We start from the raw sequence: 21,627 nt of genomic DNA, 5'->3' as shown, positions 1-21,627 counted from the left end.
ATCATTGTGAATACCTGTTTGAGGATTAACAGCAGCCTCAGTTATTGCTGGTGGGCTCGCTACATTATTAGAACCACTCTCTCCTGAAATCCCACACCCTTTTCTAAGGGAGGCAACATTTTCTCCGTTTTATAGGTATGAGAATAAGAGTCTCAGGAGTTGAATGCTCTGTTCAAAACGTCAAACTCGAAAGTGACAGATGCAGCCCTCGGCCCCTGCACCGCCTGGCGTCAAAGCTTCTGCAGTTTCCCGCTGCACCGCCCCGGAGCAGGTGGCAGGGCCCAGGCTGCGCTCTAGTCTTGCGACTTGCAGCTGAACCAACAGCCGGCCACCTCCTTGGGTCATTCCCGCCTGGGAAGAAAGTCCCCCTGACTGGCTGTCTGCCTCACATGCCGAATCTTCCATGATGACTTTGTTTTAAACCTAGACACTTCATTGATTGCTGTTAAAAAAAAAAAAAAGAGTTCTAGCACATTGTCAAAAAATTCAAATAATACTGGAGCATCAAAAAGAAGAGAAAAATCTCCTTTGCTACTGGTCCCTAAGTCAACTCTGTTCTGAGTGCAACCACTATTAACTTGTGAACCTTTTTCAAACTTTTCAACATTGTAGGTGCACATATGTGTGTGTATGTCTATAAAATGGGGAGAGGATCCTTGAAATACTAACATTAAATATGTAGATAAACCAGGGCAGCCAATGTAGGTGTGTTGTGTGTGTGTGTGCGTGTGTATGTGTGTGTGTGTATGTGTGTGTGTGTATGTGTGTGTGCGTGTGTATGTGTGTGCGTGTGTGTATGTGTGTGCGTGTGCGTGTGTGTGCGTGCGTGTGTGTATGTGTGCGTGTGTATGTGTGCGTGTGTATGTGTGCGTGTGTATGTGTGTGCATCAGAAGTTTTCATGTTCAGTGATCTCCATCTCCCGCATCCCCATCATTGCCCCTTCAGAATGCGATTTGGAATCAGATAAGATCAATATAGCTTTAAATTAATCCACATAGCACCTCATCAAATAAGCACCTAATATTGATTCCCAGGAGCCCTTGAGTTGTGGAAAGATATGGTAACTGGTTGATCCCCTTAGAGAGGGGCCAGGGTGTCAGAAAGAAAGGGCACGCAAGCTATGTGGAGAGAGTATGCTGTGGTAAAATCACAAGCAACCGGCTGAACTGCTAGCGTGCACACACAGTCCCCTGGCCCGGGAGTCACTCATGTGCGGATTGTCTGGTGGCTGAGGGGAGGGGAGAGCACAGGACTGGGTGGGGGGTGGAGGGAGGCAGGAGGCGGAATGTGGGCTGGTCAAGTTTAGGATTACAGCCACCACAGGGCGGTCTCCTGCCACGCTTTAAATAGCTCGCACCTTCCTGGCCCCCTCGAGAATTCTCCGACGGGATCTCAGGCAAAAACTTCACCAAGGTTAGGAATATTTTCTGCTCTCTCTCTCTCTTGCTTGTTTCTGAGCCTCAGAATGTAGGTTGGTGGGATCCATGGACTGACAACCGAAGGACTTTTGATGTCCCCTGACAGCTCTTAGGTGTGCAGGTGACATTCTGAAGGGGGTGGCTGGTGACTTGAGGGGCGACAGGAGCAGGAGACAGCGAATCCTAATTGGAGAGGAAAGTCACGGAGTTTAAGTTGCGAAGGTATAACGTATCTCTGCACACAAGCCCCACAGCACGCCGATACCATCATTCCCACTTTCCCAGATGAGCAAACTGTGTTATTCATTAACCTCTTTGGAGGCGGGCAGGAAGTGGTGCTGGAAATGGGTGAGGTCTGAACCCAGCTCATCCAACTGCTCCTGAGAAACAACTTTCACGGGGCTGAGGGAGAGGAGTGAGTGCTGCTTGGTTGCTGGGACGGGGAGGAGGCCAAGTGGGGATGGCTTTGCCTGGCTGGAAGACATCCCCATGAGGGTTGGTTAGTTAGTTAGTTAGGGGAGGCCGGAGCTGCATGAGGCCGAGAAGACCGAGTTAGATCAGCAGAGAGACTTCTTGCTCCCAGCTGACTTTGAAGCCCACTCCCTAGGTTGTATAATCAGTGGTGGCTTCCACTCCTGGCCTTTGGGGCTGACTTTTCCAGTCCTTAGGGCTGGAGGCAGAAGCTAAGGGAAGCCTGTGGCTTGGAGGGGTTCCTGATGAGAATGCTCCACTAACTTGAACTTGCTTTAGTGTTCGGAGAAAGCTCACCTGCTTACTTCTCCAGGAAGAGGCTGCTCTAAACCAGTCATGCTGCTTCATGTCTGTATTCTGAGCACTTAGGAAGCTTGAGGCAGGGGGATCACCTGGAGTTTATGATCTGTAGTGAGTGCTAGGACAAACTGGGCTACAGACCTTGTCTCAAAACAAACAACCGCCAAACAAACAAATAATAACAAAAGCTAAAACAAGAGCCACAACAAAAGGGGCCACTGCATAAAACGAGGAGGAAATCACTTGAAATACTAACATTAAATATGTTGATAAAGCAAGGCCAATGTAAGTGAATCCCAGGGAGTGCAGGCTGGCATAAGTCCCATACAGTTTACCACCAATGGGGCCATAGTGACTTGATTTCATCTACAACGGCTTCAGGTACTTAGCATACATACACTCGATTTTCTCAACAAGAATAGGACTGGTGTAAGAAATGAATGTGTATAAAAATGCCTAGCCTAGCCTAGCCCATATTAGCTGCTCATTAAACTTAAATCAACCTGAATTTATCTTCAATCTCAACATCAGTCTAGAGGAGGGTGTTTCTGGGAGTCAGAAGTTGAGAGTTAGGACTTCTTTTTCATGTCGCCATCTTTAGGGTAACAGTTTGCTATGCTGTTATTGCTGAAGAGAGGAACAGAGCAAGGGAGGGAGGGGAGAAGGGAGAGGGATGGAAGAGGGGGCAATGAGGGATAGAGTGAAGGAGAGACTTTTTTCCATGTATGTTGATTCAAGAAGGAATGGAGGACTGAGGAGTGGATTCTTAGAGAGCTGCATTCACTGCATTCAGTCACTGGTCTCATTCAGTATCCTGCTGGAGACATTTCTTTGGTCAGAATGGTAAAGACATAGACTAGGAATACATTCCTATGATGCCGCCACTGAGAAAGAAACACCGAGCTTGACGTCCCAGTCTTTCAATGCATGTCGATACTCTGAAGGTGTCTGGCAAACATGATCATTCTATATACACTGATCCCATTTTCTGTAACACACAACCCTTTCTTTCGATATGCATTTTCCCATAGCATAGTTTTTTAATGATTGCATAGAAGCTCCTAATATAACTACCATACCTTATTAATATACCTTCCATTTTTTAGCATGTATATTCTCTCAATGTTTTTTGGTTAGTCTTATGAGCACTCAACATCTTCAACACCAGAGCTTTCCCCCACAGTCACAGTTACTTCCCTAGGGTGAATTTCTCAAGGGACGTCAGTGGCTTTGACAATGTGTCAACTGTCGTCCCCTTTGTGGTCCTAGGCTACAAAGAGACTGAATTTCTTTTTAATGTGTCACAGTTGGCTGTGAAAGGCAAGGGAAAGTGCAGACCACCACAGACTAAGAATTCAGAGAACATGCATCACGGAAGCAAAGTCGGCTCTAGGGTCAGTGCTTTCTCCTTCAACGTGAAGGGAACAGGGAGTCTTGGGAGCTGTTCCCCAGCTCTGCCAGTGAGGGGCGCCAAGAAGGAACGGATTGGAGGATGGAGAAGAAATAGAAGAGATTCCCTTGGGAATTTTTCTGAAGGGGGGAGGCTTTCCCTGTGGGGTTCCTATCAGTGACAGGGCTCTCTACTTGCTTTCCAGGTGGGATGGATAACAGGGTCTCGGGAACAACCAGTAATGGAGAGACAAAGCCTGTGTGTCCAGCCATGGAGAAAGTGGAGGAAGAGGGCACCTTGGAACGCGAGCACTGGAACAACAAGATGGAGTTTGTGCTGTCAGTGGCGGGAGAGATCATTGGCTTAGGCAATGTCTGGAGGTTTCCCTATCTCTGCTACAAGAACGGGGGAGGTGAGAGTCACTGTGCCACACAAGTCCTCCCAGTAAGGAGAATGCTTCTGTCTGTTACATTTGCTGTCCCTCTGGGAAGTTCTATAAAGGCATAGAATGCTGGCGTTATTGATGACGCATTGCAGGAGACTGAGACCTAGATAAACCATGTGAGTGTCCCAGGGCTTTCTCTCTTAGCTGTGGGAGTACAGGCTCGGATCCAGATGGGAATGATTCTGGGCTCTGCTCTTACTCAGTGTGATCTTGATCAAGTTCCCAAAGTTTCCAGAGTCTCATTGGCTGTTCCTGAAAATCAGGATAATAGTGCCTGTTTTTCAAGGTTGTTGTAAGGCCTGGCAACTCCATCCATAAAGTGTTCAATAAATAGGAGCTACACTGATGCTGCTGCTGATACCAAACTCTTCTGGGATCTTGAGATTCTTCAGTTTTGGCCTTGTGTCACCGCCCACTCCTCAGCTGGTACCATGACATTCCCAGTACCGTCTGTTTCCCAACTCTCCTAACTAGTATCCTCTTTGACCCTCATGGCTTTTCCTTTAAATTTTTCTCTCTCTTCTCTCCTCTCTCTCTCTCTCTCTCTCTCTCTCTCTCTCTCTCTCTCTCTCTCTCTCTCTGTGCACGTGTGTGTACACATACTTCTGTACTGGTTTCTTATTCTTCCCAGCCTTCTGGGGTTATTGCATTAACCCACATTCAAGGAATGTCCACACCTTTATGGGAAGCCTTGGACAGAGTCCCCAGATACTAAAGGGCATAGAGTTGACCTGTGCATTAGGAAACCATCCTGTTCTGTTGATGGACAAAGCTTCCAGGGATTGGAGGTCATGGGTCTGTTTTTGTAGAGAGGCTATGTCCGGAGCCGGAGAAATGCTGAACACAGAGGTAGGTCACCAGGGACAGGACAAGTCTGAGGGGAAGACACCTACCCTCTTTCAGGGAAGCAGAGGCCTCCAAACTTAGCAAGCTCAAGTCTCTCTCCCGAATAAATGGTTTTGGAGAGAGGATGCACACAGTCCAAGGTGGAGAGAGGAGGGGACTGGGAGAGACCAGAAGAGAGGAGCTCTACGCTCATGCTGTCTTCTTCTGGGCTTTGTGGACTTTGGAGAATAGCTGTGGGGTTGGAAGTTAACTTGTGTTTTTCCCTGGAGGAATGGGGATGACATAATATGTTCTTTCTCCCTAGGAATTCTGGCTAGTGGCCTGAAATCACAGGACTTTGCTCAGTCTGAGTTGTGAGTGAAGGAGGGAGGTCTTCCCAATCCTCATCTAGTACTAGATACTTCTATGTTTGATGAGGACTTCAGGCCTGGACGCCTTCCCTTTAGAGCAGTACGTAGAGGGATGTGGCTGGCTCAGGGCACAGACAGGAGCAAGAGACTAAAGCTGTACCCTGGGACTCGGAACCAATCACCAGCTTAGCTTCTCATGTGGCAGAAAGATTATGGGGTAGGAAGATTTCCCCAAGCCTCTCTGGAATTGGGTAAGGGTTGAGGCAGCAATTACCAAGCTTAGTGTAAAGCCACTGGGGGTGAAAACGTGGTTGAGGACTTGGTGTGCTACCTCCCTATTTACCGATGAATAACAGCAGCCTGGGGGTGGTGGGGGTGACGTTCTGGTGGACTTTGGAGCTAGAGGCTAATATCCAGGTTTGCTCGGAAGGGCACGAGTCACCAAAGGGCTACTGGGAGAATTCAACAGCAAATGCTAATGAAGTTTGTCACAAGTTACTATTGTGCCTGAGGTGGGGGAGGGGAGGAGAGGGCAAGGGTAAATGCTTTGCCAAAGACCAAGGATGCTATTGGAGGAACCCAGAGCCTTTGCCTCTGTGTTCTCAGCAGTTCCTGCCACAGAGCCTTAGGATGGGGTGCTTCCATTTTTACATCTCCTTTTAGCCAGTGGATGACCTGATGCCAAGGGGACTCATCGCTGTTGATTTGGGGAGGAAGGGTGAAGAAAAGACACATCGAGAGCTTGTTCATTGATTTGACCCTTTTCTGTTGCCCTAGTAATTGTTCTTAAGCCCATTGCTCTCTCTCTGACTGAGACTTGGGTTCCCAGGGATGCCAGGCGTGTTCTGAGTAGGTTCTGGGAAGGATGCTGTGTGCTCTGGAGAGCTACTGCTCTTAGTCATGTGTTCTATCAACTTGTTTCTGGACTCTTCCCTGAGGCCACATTGTCACACAGTCACTGTTGTGCTTGGGTAGGGGTGGGGGCAGGGGAGGATGAAGGTAAGGTAAGGACTTATATTAGTAATGCGTTTGTGTTGCGCAATGTCAAGCGTGAGGAATCTCAAAGCTTAGGGATGTTTTCTTACGTTTCAGCTTTAACACTTGGCAGAGCTAATTCAAAGTGAGCTTCGTGGCGGGGTAGGAGCTGAGGTAGCTAGAGGAAGGGCTACCTGCAGAGGGGGCGGAGCTGAGGGTGCTAGAGGATGGGCTATCCACAGAAGGGGAGGAGCTGAGGTAGCTAGCAGAATGGCTAAGCAGCTGAAGTCTGGAAAGTCTGCAAAGAGAGCTCTGTGATAAAGCCCACCAGGACCTGGACGCTAAAGTGGCATGCTCAGGGACATTGCTAGGAGGAATGCCTACCTCTGTCACCTAGGCAGGCCTCTTCTCTAGGATCCATGGCCCCATCCTGGCATCACTAAGAAGGTTTCCTAGAGTTGCCAGTATGTCAGTTGTGCTGGCACATAGACAAGGAAGTCTTGACTCTATGTCATTCAACAACAAATACTGGGCACCCTGCAAATTGTTCCAAGTGCTTGGGATACATTTGTAAATGCACCAGATCCATGCCCTGCCTTCATGGGCCTTGTATTTTGGAGGAAGGAAACACAGCAAAGCAAAGTTTAACAATAAGAAACTCATGTAGGGGATCAGAAGCTAGCAAGTCCTATGGAAAGAACCAGAGGAGTGGAGTAAAGGTTATTAAGAGTCTGAGTGTGGGCTTGTGGCTGTTTTGTGGGGTGGGAGGGTGGGAAGGTGGGGGGTGGGGGAGTGGGGGGTGTCACGGTGGGCTGCACTGAGAACGTTTGAATGAAGGCTTGCCAGGAGTGAGAGGGGTGGTCATGTGGTCATCGAGGGGAACGCGCTGTAGGGAGAGGAAGCCAAGGTCAAATGGTCCCAAACAAGAGCCCACTTGGCTTTACATAAAGGTAAAGGAGGCCTATAAGCCCAGAGCAAGAGCAGTAGCTAGACGGTGCAGTCAGAGAAAAAAGTGCAAAAGTTGCTGCTGCACCCCTTCTGTGGCTCACAGGACACCAGCCGCAGTCCCGAGAATGGACTCCCCACCTGAGTCTCCCTTGGTCGTGTATAGGCATAGGGGTGACTCAGGCAGCTGTCACTAACACACCCTCCCCAGCATGGGCCATGCTGCCTGCGTGACATCACTAGAGCTCTCTGTCCAGCCGGCAGGCAGCCCAAGCAGAGGCTCTTTTCCCGGCGCTCATTTGCTGTTTTGCTGGCTTAGAGAGCCGCCTCATGATTCTTGTAAACTTCTTGAACTTTCCAAGTCTTGTGATTTTTTCCTCTCCTGAGAGGAAGGCGCGGTTAGATTTGGAGCTATACAACATGAATGCAGATCACGAAGGGTCTTGCTGGTTACTGTAAAATGCTACCGTTTCCTCTAGTGACGTGGAGAGTCAGGGCAGGAGTAGCAAAGGTCTTGTACTGGACAGCCCAGTTATAAAGCTAAAGGTTCTGGACCAATCCCTGATTCCTATGATGGGTAGGGTTGATTGTTAGTCTTACAGGTTCTGAAATCTCCGAGGGAGCAGGCCTCCAGGACACCTGTTTGGGATAGTTTAGATCAGATTTGGGGTGTTGAGGGGCAGCATCGGGTAAAGGGCACCTGCTGCCAAGCCTGATGACCTGAATTCAATTCCTCTGTCCACCACGTTGTTCCTTCACCTCTCCATGTGCACTGTGACACCAAAGCCCTCCCACACAGACACATCCACACAAAGAGAGCATGCCCGCGAGAGACTGTCTGGACTAGTTTAGTCAAGGTGGGACAATCCATCCTAAAAGAGGGGGCTGTACCACTGTCTGGGGGTGGGCCCTGGGCTGTATGAAAAGGAGAAAGTGTATTGAATAAGGGCGATCATTGCTTTCTTCCTCCTGACTGTGCATGCAGTGCGACCAGCTGTTTTAAGCTCCCTCTGGCTTGACAACTCCCCACAGCCGTGGGCTGTACCTTGAACTGTGTGCCAGAATAAACCCTTCCTTGATTGTTTTTCGTCAGGTCACAGAAAAGCAGCTAAGACAGGGACTTCTCTCCTAACTATTGACTCTACCCAAATATGTGAGCCAAATGTTTCAGGACTCAGGCCTTCAGATGAAGCCTCTCCAGCTCTCTGGACCCTGGCTGCCAGCAGAATGAATTTCTCAAGCCCCAGCATATCTCAGACTGTGTATGTGAGATATGTGGAATCTGAGCCCTTGACGTACTTCCCGTTGCTAGCCCCCGTCTAAGCAACCCGAGACTTTTAACCTGAAAAGGGTTACTCTTCCTGAGACTTGAAAGGCTACAGGTTTTAAGAGAAAAATAAGAGATTGGGTTTGGGGGAGGAACACTGACTTGAGATACCTTTGGCACATTCAAGGGGATGTGTCCTTGCGGCAGTACAATATTCGAGTTTGGAGTCTGTGTGAAAGATCTGGCTGGGAATACACATTTAGGTGTCACTATCAATTTGAAGGCCTAAAAAAAAAGAAGAAAGAAAGAAAGGAAGAAAGAAGGAAAGAAAGAAAGAAAGAAAGAAAGAAAGAAAGAAAGAAAGAAAGAAAGAAAGAAAGCATAGCCAGGCGGTGTCAGCGCACACCTTGAATTCTAGCACTTGGAAGGCAGAGGCTTGCAGATGTCTGTGAGTTTGAGGACAACCTGGTCTATACAGAGAGCTCTCTGAGAGTTGGGGTTGTTACACAGAGAAACTATGTTGAGAGAGAGAGAGAGAGATACAGAGAGAGAGAGACACACACACAGAGAGAGCCCAACATAGCAGTTTATATCTGTAATCTCAGGAGGCTGAGGCAGGAGGATTGTGAGAGTGGGTTGAAGGTCAACCTGGGCCACATAGTAAGGCCTTCTGTCTCAAAAGAAAAGAGAGAAAGAAACACACACACACACACACGCACGCACACACACGCAGAGCCAACCATTAGAGTATGTGAGAAAAGAGAAAGAGCCCGCAAAGAGACAAGACGAGAGCAGTGACACAGACTGAAAACCAAAAGAAAGGCAGCTGACGATGCTGGGGAGGAGAGAGCAAACAGCAGATGCTGCAGAGGGGCTGAGAGGGCGATGGGTGGGCACAGTTGCTGGACCAGCAGCGCTGGACCAGCTGAGGAGTCACCTGTGATTGCAGTGGAGTTCTAGACCAATGCCTGATGGGCATAGGTTTAAGGAAAGAATGGAGACGGAGAGAACTGGAATCCATAGTTACAGATACTGCTGAAAGACTCCAAAGAGGAAGCATGCACATCTCTTCTTTCTGCTTCCTTTTTCTGGGTGGAAGTAGGTCGTCCCCGCCCCTGGAGGAGGAGCATGCGGCCCACATGTCCAGTCGCTCTGGCCTGGGCCCCTGCGCTGGAGAAGCTGCTGAAGTTGCAAACTTATTTTTCCAACCTTTCACCATCAGTTCCCTGGAGAGAAAATAAATATGCCTTTCCCCCAAGACCTGTTCAATACAGACCTCAGCTAAGGGGATGAAGGGACTCTGGTCATTCCAAGAGGCATGGTGGGGCAGGTGTGGGGTATGAGGTTGGGTAGAAATAGTCTTACCATTCAGTTTGGCAAGAAGAATTTCTGTGGCTTGACTGTCAATCTCAGCGTGACTAAAAACGGACCGTCAACCACTTCCTTTTGATTTCCCCGTCTCGGATTGAGTGCTGGGAACCTGGAGTTTTGTGTCCACACAGCCGAAGACTGTCTAATACAGGGCAGGCACTGCCCCCACCCCCCGTCGCCTTTCTCCAACTCCCTTCTAATCCTCAGCCCTCACACATACAAATCCTGGATGCCTCAGACCTGGGCTCTCGATGGGATCTCTCTGGCGGAATACCCAGGGTGTTTCGGAATTCCTCATGTGAGGCCAGAGTATGACAGACCCCAAATGGACCTCTTGGGAGGGGTGAGCTGGAGAGAAGGCTGAAGCAGACAATCTAGGGTCTAGACCTAGGAAGAGTGCAGCCCAGGGAGAGCAAAGAGGACAAGATGAGGCTGTCAGCCAGGGCACTCTTTGTAGCTACAAAAAAAGAAAGAGAAATAAGAAGCAATTGTGGCCCCCTGCTTTCTGATCTTAAGTTTTTAACATGTTATGTGTGCATTCATTGCACAAGTTACATGCTCCACTGAGACATGCTCCCCTGCAACTTCTCTGCTCTCACTAGTCTCTCATCCCCCTAGAGACTTCTGCTTTTATATTCGTATCAGACATATATGCAAACACTAGTAATTATATGTGCCTCTCTATAAAATCTAATGACTACAAATGAGAGAAAACTTAGAATACCTCTTATTCTGAGCCTAGCTTAATTCCCTTAATGTAATTGTCTCCAATTGTATTGTTCACTTGTAAACCACAGAACTTTGTTCTTGTTTATGTTTGGAAAAAAAAAAGCTCCATAGTGTGTGTGTGTGTGTGTGTGTGTGTGTGTATGTGTGCATGTGCGTGCACATGTGTGACATTTAAAAAAGTCCATTTCTCTGTTATGGGACCCATCGGTTTCTCTATAGTTTAGTTGTCAGGAGCAGTGATGTGAGTGTCATCTCTGGGACATGCTCACTTGGAGCCCTTCGGTGAATTCCCAGGAGAGATGCAGCCGAGTCAAGTGGAAGGTTTGTTGTTATCCCGCTTTTTGAGGAATGCCTCACTAAGTTCCACCGCGGCTGGACCAGTTTGAATCCCCACTAGCACCATGTAGGGTTCCCTTTGTCTGCATCCTCACCGGCATCTGTGGTCACTGTTGTTCTGACTGGCATGGGATGGGATCCAGTGTACTTTGCTTTGCATTTCTTTGATGGCCAGTGAACAATTTTTCTATGCTTATTGTTCATTTATGTTTCCTCCTCTCAGAACTGTCTCTTACTTCATTATCACTCACTGGTTGGGTTGTTTGATTTCTTGTTGTTTAATTCTTTATATTTTCTAACTGTTAATCCTCTGCCAAATGTATTGCTAGCAAATACTTTTCTCCTGTTGTGGTTCTCCACCCAGTTAACTGTCCCCTTTGTTGTTATGGTCACTTCACGTTAATTACACATGGTTAATTACACGAGGGCCCATTGTCAACTGTTGGCCTCATTTCCTTGGCTCTTGCCTGTGTCTCCATCTTTAATTGTATTGTAATTTTTAATATAATTGCAATTTTTCTCTAACAATTCCCCTGTTTTATTTTTACAGTAAGGCATTTGATCCATTTGGAGTTGAGTTTTGTAAAGGACGAGAGACAGGGGCCTAGTTTCGTCCTTCTGCCTGTGGATATGCGGCGCTGGGGGTCGAATGGAACTGTCTTTTCCACAAGGTGTATTTTTGAAGTATTTCTCAAAAAACCAGGTGGCAGTAGCTGCATGGGTTTGGAACTCAGTTTTGTGTTCTAATTCATTCTGTGCCAGTGTTGTGCTGTTTTGGTACTGGGGCTCTGTAATACAGCTGGAAATCAGGTCTGGTGATACTGTGAGCGTTAATTCTTTGCTCAGGGCTGCGTTGTCTATCTCAGGTCTTTTGTGAGAAGCAGCTATTTTGGTAGCACATGAGTTACTCCACGCCCACTTTGGTCAGGCTGGCGTTCATTATAGTGTATGCCTTTCCGTGTACACACGGACTTCCGTGGCTAATACGGAGCATAGTTCTTTGTATCTTTAAAAAGTGGCGGGAATGTTGCAGGTGACATCATAGACTGTGCTCCCTCGGAGAGGGGTGGCTCCTGCACGGCTCTTTTTCTGGTCCCTCCCAACTCATGGGAAGTGGGCAGCACATTTCAGAATGTTGTGGGAGATTTACATGGGTGAAGTGTGGGTGCTGCCAACTTTTGCCTCCCTTGGCTCTTCCTGTTTCTATAGGGTGTCACTTTGTAGCTCAGGTTGGCCTCATGATTATAGTCGTCCTTCCTCGGCCTCCCAGGTGCAGGTGTTAAAGGCATGTGTCTCTGTGCTGGACTCCATCCTTTAATGGTGGTGAGAGAACTGAAGGGAGGTACCCCTCAGGACTACCTGGGTTGTGCTCTGGTCTCTCTTGATTGGCATCTGGTCACTGGCCCCTTCCTGCTTCCAAGCTTCCAGAGTAGAAGCTTCTCTGGTGAGTGTGGACTTTGTCCACGTGCTCAGGGGCAGAGCTGACCATGGGCCTACAGTTAAACATTGGCTTGGTCAGTTAGGAAAGGGTCGGCCGCGCAGATGGGGTGCTGAACTGAACCGTCAACTTCCTGGAATCAGTAGGGCTTTCCACAGAGACCACTCATGCCAGCGACTGCATGTTCTATCTTCCCTGAATTTTCCCATCAAACTTTGGACCCCTTAGACTGTCCAGTCTTTTTCCCTTGGCTTTCAGGGCATTTGGGTATTATTTTAGTGCCCAGATAGTGTGTGACTACAAACTAAAGCTCTGTCCCTTCAACTGGACCTCTGTTCCCATTAACTTTCAATTAATCGCCATTTTTAAGATATACAAATTGAATATACACAAAGCTATGGCCACTGTCAAGCTAATGAACATCAGTCACCCTCACAAACTCTCTCCTGGCCTTGATAATCTCTCCTTCCTCCTGTGACCCTGCTGATGTGTCCCTGGGCAACCAGGAAGCTCTTCTCTCCTTGGAATTCAGCTGCTTTACAGACCGAAGAGATAGCTCAGACCATAGAGTGCTCGCTTTGCAAGTAGGAGGACCTGTGTTTGAGCCCCCATCCTGCAAAAGGCCTGGTGGTGGATGCTGGAGATTCAAGTGTCAGGGAGACAGGAACAGATGAATCCCTGCGGCCAGGCTAACCTATTTGGTGAGTTCTAGTTCAATGAGAGACTCCATGCCAAAAAATGTGAATGTACGAGGAATGACACCTGAGGTGTCCTCTGGCTGTGAACATACTCATGTGCACACACATACACATACAAACACACATGCACACATACAACTTAAATAGTTTTTAAAAACCTTAAATTTTGTTTTCTTTATATTTTTTCTGATTATCCCCCCCCTCCCCCGGACTGGGTTTCTCTAGCTTTGGAGTCTGTCCTGGAACTCACTCTGTAGACCAGGCTGGCCTCGAACTCACAGAGATCTGCCTGCCTCTGCCTCCCGAGTGCTGGGATTAAGGGCGTGCACCATCACAGCCTGGCTTTTGTCTGATTTTGTTATCACAAAATTCAGGCTTCATAGAATGAGTTTGACAGTTTCCTTTCTTTTCAATGTTGTGTAAGAAGTTTGTGTAGAACTGCTGTGATTTCGTCCTTTAATTAAGGGCAGCTTTGATCATCTTTCTTATTGAGTAATCTGCAGGAGTTGGTGCTTTTTGAGGAACTGGCCATTTACTCTATGTTGCTATAATTATCAGTATACCATTGCTCGTGAATTTTCTTACCATCTTTTTATTATTTGTAGAATTTGTGCTAATGACATGTCTCTCATTTGTTATATTGGCAATTTTAAAAACGATTTTTGTGTTGTGTGCGCATGTGTGTACATGTGTGTTACATGTGCTTGCATCCATGTAAACACATGCACGCCGAGAACAACCTTTGGGGGCGGATGCTTGTTTTCCACTGTGCTGAGGCAGAGTCACGTGTTTCTGTGACTGCTCTGCTACCCCAGGCTGGCTGACTGAAGAGCTTCTGTTCCCGCCTCCAAACTCACTGCAGACATGTGCCACTGCACCCGTGCTCTTTAAAATGTGGGTTCCAGGTATTGAACTTGGGTCTGCAGACTTGTGCGATTAGCCCTTTTACCCACTGAGTCGGAGCCCCGGGCCTTGTATTGGTAATTTATGCCACCTGAAAGTCTGTTGAGTTTGTTGTCTCAAGAAGCCAGATTTCGGTTGTGTTGATTTTCTCTCAGGCTTCGTTTTCTTCTTTGGCTTAGTTTAGGCTTCATTGATTTTTATTTCTCATTTATTAAGGGGGAAGCTGAAGTTATTGATTTGAATTCTGTTTCCTTTTCATGATAATAGATGACTCCAGCTACTGCTTTAACAGAATCCGCAGATTTGAGTATGTTGTATTTTATTTCACTCTACTTAAGAAACTTCCTAATTTATCTTTTGATTACTTACTTGAGCTATAAATTATTTAAAGAGTGTTACCTAATTTAAAAAACTCAAATATGTAGGCTTCTCCAATGACTTTCTTTAATTGATTTCTAGTTTAGTTAGGGTATACATCTGTCTGAATGACTTTCTTGCATATTAAGATTTGCTTTGTGAACTAGTAAACATTCTATGTATGCCAGAAAATAACGCATACCTGACCGTTGCTGCTGGATTGCTTTATAGATGTCTGATAAGTGGAGCAAAGTTACACAGTTTTCAAATATTTTACATTCTTAATGATTTTAGTTTATTTGTTCTTTAAGCAATTGAGAGAATAATGAACATTTTAATTTTAACTAGGAATCTATATACTTTGCAGTCCTGTTCATTTTGCTTCATAGATCTCAAAGCTTTTTTTAAAAAGTGGTTTTGAATTTAAGATATTATGTACTCTTGATGAACTGACCTCTATTATTATGAAATTATCTTTGACACCAAAAATATTCTTTGCTTTAAAATCTAATCTGTGCAATGCTAAGATAGACATTCTTTTGAAAGTTTTTCTCTGATTTTTAAAAGGATTATAGCCATTAAAAAGTATTTAATATAAACACATAAACACTCTTTAGGCATTGTGGTGCATACCTGTAATCATAGGACTGTAATTATAAGAATCTGATGTAGGAAGATTGTGAATTATGGGCCAGCCTGGGCTACATGCTGAGACTCTACCTCAAACCAAACCAAATAAAAATAAAGATTCCAACTTTCTTTCAATAAGTACTAACCTGAAATATCTCTTTCTGTCTTTTTACTAATAACCTCTTCATTTTTAGAAACCTCAAATGTGTCTCATTTCATTTAGGCAGCACGTTCTTGAGGCTTACTTTTTTTTTTTTTTTTTAAAAAAAGTCAACCCAAAAGTCTGAGTTTTTTAATCATTCTATTTAGATCACTTACATTTAGTATAGCTTACCATAGTAGATTAATTCTGACTTCTTACTATTTGTTTTATATTTGTGTTATTAGCTCCTTGTTTCTCCTTTCTTCTGTCTTCTGTTATATTAATTAGATTTTTTTTTATTATTCTACTGCTTGCATTGTTCTTTTGTTGGCTTACTGTTTGTAAGTCTTTCTTGTATTAGTTCAGACTTTGTAGACTTCATCAAATTTTATTTTCAAAGGATATTTACTTAATGGAGAGTAAACCTAACGGGCACCGATTCAAGCTGTGCAGTGAAGACAAAACAGGGGACATATAGTTTCCAGATAAGAGTCTTTCAAACTTATGTTTCTCTCCTGAGCATTGTACTTTTGCTACATATTTTATTTTTCTATTTGTTAGAAGTTATTTACATTGTACTTTATAATAAATCAATTTTATTTTTGAATCCTGTTATAATACGTTGACAATTTCATGGCTGCATAAACCTTGGTCATTTTCAGTTCCCTCAGTACATGCTCCCATTTCCTCCCTCTCCCACAAAACCTTCTTCTTCCCAATAAGGCCCCTCCTACTCTGACCTCTTCTGTTTGATGTTTGACTCACAGGGTTCTGTTATGGTTGTCTTCATGAGCATGAACAGGGGATTAGCTATTGGAAAATGGCTAACTTCTCAGTGACTACATCATTGAAGAAAGTGACACTGTCTCCCCACAGCCCCCACAACCAGTACTGTCCATAGACCTTCAGGGAGGGGCGGGGCCTGAGCAATGACTTTCCTATGCATGATGGGATGTTGCAGGTCTGTGGAGCTGATCACAGCTGGGGTGAGTTCGCGACAGCAATGCTTGTGTCATGACCGGAAGACATTGTTCTTCAGTTGCTCTCCTCATCCTGGGCTCTGACATTCCTTCTCCTCCTCTTTTACGCTGTTTCCTGAGCCACAGGTGGTGTAGAGGTTGTTATAAATGTCCCGTTCATGGATGAGTGATTGACAGTCATTTATTTTTATCACTCTGACCAGTCTTGAGTCTGCATTAGCCACTGTCTACTGCACAAAGACACGTCTCCGATGAAGAATGTGTGAAGTGCCAATCTATGTAGATAGAAACATACATGTTTGGAAGGCAATTAAATCAATTATATCTTATTACTTTTTTAGAGAGGGAGTCAGGGGACAGGATCTAAGTAGTATCCCTCGTTGGTGTTGAACTCTCTGTATAGACCAGGTTGACCTTGAATTCAAACATTCACCTGCCTCTGCCTCCTGCGTGTTAAGATTAAAAGGGTGCACCACCCTGCCCAGCCCAGTTGTGTTTTTGACAATGTAGTTACTCTTTCTAGAGTTGTATATTCCTTTGAGAATATATATTGTTTGTGGCATAGTCATTTCCCTCTGCCTGAAGGATATCCTTAACTTTTCTTGTAGTGTGTGTCTTGCTGGTGATTGATTCTTTTCATGACTCAAAAAGTTTTTTTTTCATTTTTGTTTTTGAGCAAACATTTTCTGAGTGTAGAATTCCAGGTTGGCAGCTTTTCTCCTTATTGCTATAAAAATTTGTCTCTCTGACTTGCTTGCTTGCTTTGCTTTTAAGAATTAGTTTGATGTTTTCCTTCTTTTTGTTCTTCTGTATTTATGTGTCGTTTCCCTCTCTGGTTATGATTAAAATTTTCCTCCTGAAAAACAGGAGCATTTAAGTAACAGGATTGTGATGTGCCTTGGTTTAAGTTTCTTTACATTTCTTCTCTTAGGTGGGACTGGAGTTGTCCCCAGTAACAAGGAACACATACACTATCCAGTATCAGGAGAGTCTCCATGCCTATGTATGGTCAGTGGGATCAGGCACTGTATGAGCATTGTTATCTTTAATCTTTTGAAGTGTTCTTTTTAGTGTAGGGCCATACCACCCGAGTGTGCCCAACTTCAGCCATACTATGCTCAATCTCAGCCATACCACCCCGAGTGTGCCCAGTCTCAGCTGTACCACCCTGAGTGTGTCTTGTCTCATACTACCCTGAGTGTGCCCAACCTCAGCCATACTATGCTGAGTGTGCCCAACCTCAGCCATACCACCCCAAGTGTAGCCCAGTCTCATACCACCCTGAGCGTGCACAATCTCAGCCATACCACTCTTGTAATAAGGAGGCTGCTAGTTAGTTCCCAGCCACTTAGCCCCAAAATAATCACACAAAATTGTATTATTTAAATCACTGTTTGGCCCATTAGCTTCTTATTGGCTAACTCTTACATCTTAATTTAACCCACCTCCAGTAATCTGTGCATCACCACGAGGTTGTGGCCTACCAGCAAAGTTTCAGCATGTCTGTCTCTGGAGGTGGCTCTATGGCTTCTCCTTTACTCTGCCCTTCTTTCTCCTAGCATTCACTTTAGTTTTCCCTACCTAGCTCTTTCTGCTCTGCTCTGCTATAGGCTCAGAGCAGTCCTTTATTAACCAATGGTATTCATAGCATAGAGAGGGGAATACCTTCACTTCCCCTTTTCTGTTTAAATAAAAAAGGAAGGTGTAACTTTAACATAGTAAAATTACATATAATTACATATAATACCAAACAGGTATCAAGCAAGAATTACAGTTACAATATTTACATCTACTTTATCTTTTATCATAACTAAGGAAAACTACAATTATAAATTCTTCAACTCCATCAAAGATCTCAGAAGGATATAATATTACTTAAGTAAACAGGAAATACATTGTAAGCTAATTCCAAAACTCTAGAATTGACAGAGACATCTTGCTGTCTGGACAGTCACCCAAAGTTCTTCTGTACTGTTGGAGCATCCATCTTCAACCTACAGGACCATAGTATCTAGCAGACTTTTCCACAAAGCAGAAAATTTCAAAGACAGTTCTGCCTATATTGACAGTTTGTAGTTACTTTCTTCTGTGTCTGCAGAATGTTTGGCAGACTCTTTCATGAAGCAGGAACCCCAAAGGACAGTCTCACCATTAGACAAGGTCAGCAGTAATTTCTCTGTGGGTCCTGCATGTTAAGTTCATCAAGCAGTCCAGACAAGAGCAGTTTCTTGTCTAAATGGCTAGCAAACTCCATATGAAGCCCCTTCAGGGCCCATATTCCTTTTGAAGTTATTGGTGCTGCCAGGAGCAGATACATCTCATTGTCATGAAAAGTCCTAAGTTATTAAAACATTTTAAATACCATAGTCTAAAGGTCTTTGAAAAATTTGAAGAATACCTATCCATCTGAAATATATCTCTGTACATCTAGAAAATCTAACTAACATGACTATAAGCTTAACTATTATAGATGATTATCTATTAACCTATATTTCTTAATTATACATTACATTTTTAAATGAGCTGTACAAACACAATACCTTAATCAAGAGCAGAACTATATATGCACAGTATAACAAAATTGTCCTTAAATTTGTATCAATAAACCAAGATCCATACCAATGCAAATATCTATAGCATATCCCCCTTTAAATGTAAACAAACATTTATAAACAGTATTTGGGAATTTGGGCATAGTATTCTAGACTACTTCCTGCTGATTGGGGACACTGTTAATCAGGTCTTTCATGGTGTATCCTGTGTGCCAGTTTCATCTCAGTCAGCACTTAGGTGAAGTAATTTTTGTGGGGTGTTCATGGAAACCTTTCAGAGGGTCTTGGTCCATCAAATCATATTAGTCTGAAAGCAATCTACAGGTTCTCATCCTCTATGGAAACAAAAGAAGAACCTCTTTTCCAAAGCAACATATTCTTAACCCAAATTCTGAAGTTAAGATACTTTTGTAATATACATGCTGGCTTAGCTTAGCAGCCCATACAATGAAATGTTTCTCTGTACTTAGCTCCTACATAGTCAAAAAATTCAAAGAAAACACAATAATATACACAACCCAGACTCTCTGTGAATTTTCCATCTTTATGTGGCTTATTTTTTCTTTATTTCTTTTAATCTATGACTGTCTGTACTCTGTCTCTTTAAAGACTTAAAAAAATGATTTATTTCTTTTCCAGCTCTCTATACACCTTTTCTTCTCTCTCCCAAGCCTATGTACAATTATCCAATACTGTGACTCATTAGAAGTCTTTTTAAAATCTATATTTGTCTTTATTGCATATTTGTAATTATTTTCTGACTAGAGTGCTTCTTAGAATGCTAAGTGCTTAAGTATCTAAGCTGCAGCCTTGCTAGGGTATTTATGGTACTTCCTGCTTGCTCCGCACAGTCCAACATGGCACATGAAATTCATTTACAGCCGCTGAGCTGCACACATGGCTCCAGAGCGGGTCTATGTCCAGCCATGAAACAGCTTGTAACACACTGCTTTATTGTGTTTAAATTAAGCATTTAAATGCTTAGTCTCCTGAAAGAGTCAGAGGTCATGCTGGCAGCATGACCCAGAAAGCCAGCATTTCAAAGACCTGTGGCTTTTTCCCCCTGCTACTGCTGAGTCAGGAAAACCTCTCTTAAAGGAGCTGCAGCATGCCGCCAGCAAACAAAGCCCATTCAGAAAAAAAATGAGGCTAAACTTGTTTTGTGTGTGTGTGTGTGTGTTTAGAATTCCTTTGCAAGCCCTCTCAGGTTTTAAGTAGATTTCAGTTGGCCACATGGGTACCAATCTGTTGTCGGGAGGACACTATTTGTCCTGACTGCCCAGAACTGAAATAGCCACACAGAAATTGTATTATTTAAATCACTGTTTGGCCCATTAGTTCTAGCTTCTTATTGGCTAACTCTTACATCTTAATTTAACCCATATCTATTAATCTGTGCATCACCACGGGGTCTTGGTCTACCAGCAAAGTTTCAGCACATCTGTCTCTGGTGGTGGCTCCATGGCTTCCCCTTTACTCTGCCCTTCTATCTCCCAGCATTTACTTTAGTTTTCCCCACCTAGTGTCTCTGCCCTGCTCTGCTATAGGCTCAAAGCAGTCCTTTATTAACCAGTGGTATTCACAGCATACAGAGGGGAATCCCACAACACACCCTGAGTGTGCCCAATCTCAGTCATACCATCCTGAGTGTATCCAATTTCAGCCATACCACCTGAGTGTGCCTAATCTCAGCCTTGCCACTCTGAGTGTGCCCAATCTCAGCCATACAACCCTGAGTGTGCCCAATCACAGCTGTGCCATCCTGAGTGTACCCAGTCACAGCCACACCATCCTGAGTGTGCCCAATCTCAACCATGCCACCTTGAGTGTGCCTAGTCTCAGCCACACTACTCTGAGTGTGCACAATCACAGTTGTGTCATCCTGAGTGTGCCCAATCTCAGCCACACTACCCCAAGAGTGCCCAGTCTCAGTCATACCATCCTGAGTGTGCCTGGTTTCAACCATACCACCCTGAGTGTGTCCAGTCTCAGCCATACTACCCTGAGTGTGCCCAGCCTCAGCCACACTACCCTGAGTGTGCCCAATCTCAGCCACACTACCCTGAGTGTGCCCAATCTCAGCCATACAATCCTGAGTGTGCCCAATCTCATTTGAATAGTTCTTTCTTTTCCCTCAGGTTGTTTCCTCTCTCCTGGCTCAAGTAAAAGGTTATAGGGCTTCTATTCATGTGGTTCTCCCTTTTCTGGTTGCTCTCTACTGTGAATCATCCTGACAACTTTGGCAGTAGGTAGAGATCCATGCAGAGAAAATACTCCAGTCCTTCCTTAGCCAATGATTCTGAGCAAAAAATCAGAATGATTACCAAAGGAAAATTTGCTTTTAGTATGATAAAGGCCCCTGCCTATAATCCTAGCACTTGGAAAGTCAGCCATGGGACTATGAACTTGAGTACAGCCTGAACTATCCAGCAAGATCTTGTCTCAAAACTCAAATCTTTAATAAAAGTCTGAAATTAGTATAATAATGACTTTGAGAAGAGTTCAGAACTGTGGTCTGTGCGAGGTTTCTGGATATTTGTCATTCAGTGGTCTCCCTGCCATTTTCACAAGAATGTGTGATAAGGCAGTAGCTGATGCTCAGTGGGGAGTAAACCCAGCAGGCACTGATTCAAGCTGTACAGTGACGACAAAGCTTGGGACATACAGCTTCCAGGTAACTTGGTGCTGCTTGGTCCCCGCTGTGGTTAAAGATAACACAGCATCACCTGCAGTTTGTATGCTCTCTGTCTCTGGGGTTCTAACCAGCAGTGTGGGGTGGTATTGAGAGGTGATGGATGTGGACTGTGAAGAGGAGAGTGCCAGGTAACGGGCATCCCATTTTCTATGCACAGGTGCCTTCTTTATCCCCTACCTCATCTTCCTTTTTACCTGTGGCATTCCCGTCTTCTTCTTGGAGACAGCCCTTGGCCAGTACACCAACCAGGGAGGCATCACAGCTTGGAGGAAGATCTGTCCCATCTTCGAGGGTGAGTAACTCTGTGTCCCATTCCATGGGCATAAACTGGTGCTTATAATCCATAGCCCTTGTTTAGGATGTCTGAGCGATGAACAGCAGTCCAGAG

At 44.9% G+C, this 21,627-nt stretch overlaps 1 protein-coding gene across 1 annotated transcript in view; it reads left to right on the top strand.

The window, feature by feature from the left end:
* The first annotated feature begins 1,393 nt into the window (after positions 1–1,393).
* Slc6a13 (solute carrier family 6 member 13) overlaps positions 1,394–21,627 on the top strand; it is a 38,770-nt gene continuing 18,536 nt past the window's right edge. The window contains exons 1-3 of the mRNA XM_057768222.1: positions 1,394–1,414; positions 3,786–3,992; positions 21,397–21,531. Of these exons, the coding sequence (XP_057624205.1) occupies positions 3,791–3,992; positions 21,397–21,531 (337 nt within the window). The 5' untranslated portion in view covers positions 1,394–1,414; positions 3,786–3,790. The remainder of the gene's footprint in view (positions 1,415–3,785; positions 3,993–21,396; positions 21,532–21,627) is intronic.

The sequence above is a fragment of the Chionomys nivalis genome, chromosome 1 (assembly GCF_950005125.1).
Source record: "Chionomys nivalis chromosome 1, mChiNiv1.1, whole genome shotgun sequence".
Classification (NCBI taxonomy): domain Eukaryota; kingdom Metazoa; phylum Chordata; class Mammalia; order Rodentia; family Cricetidae; genus Chionomys; species Chionomys nivalis.
Note: the sequence above shows the minus strand (reverse complement) of the source record. Positions and strands in the feature narration are given on the sequence as shown.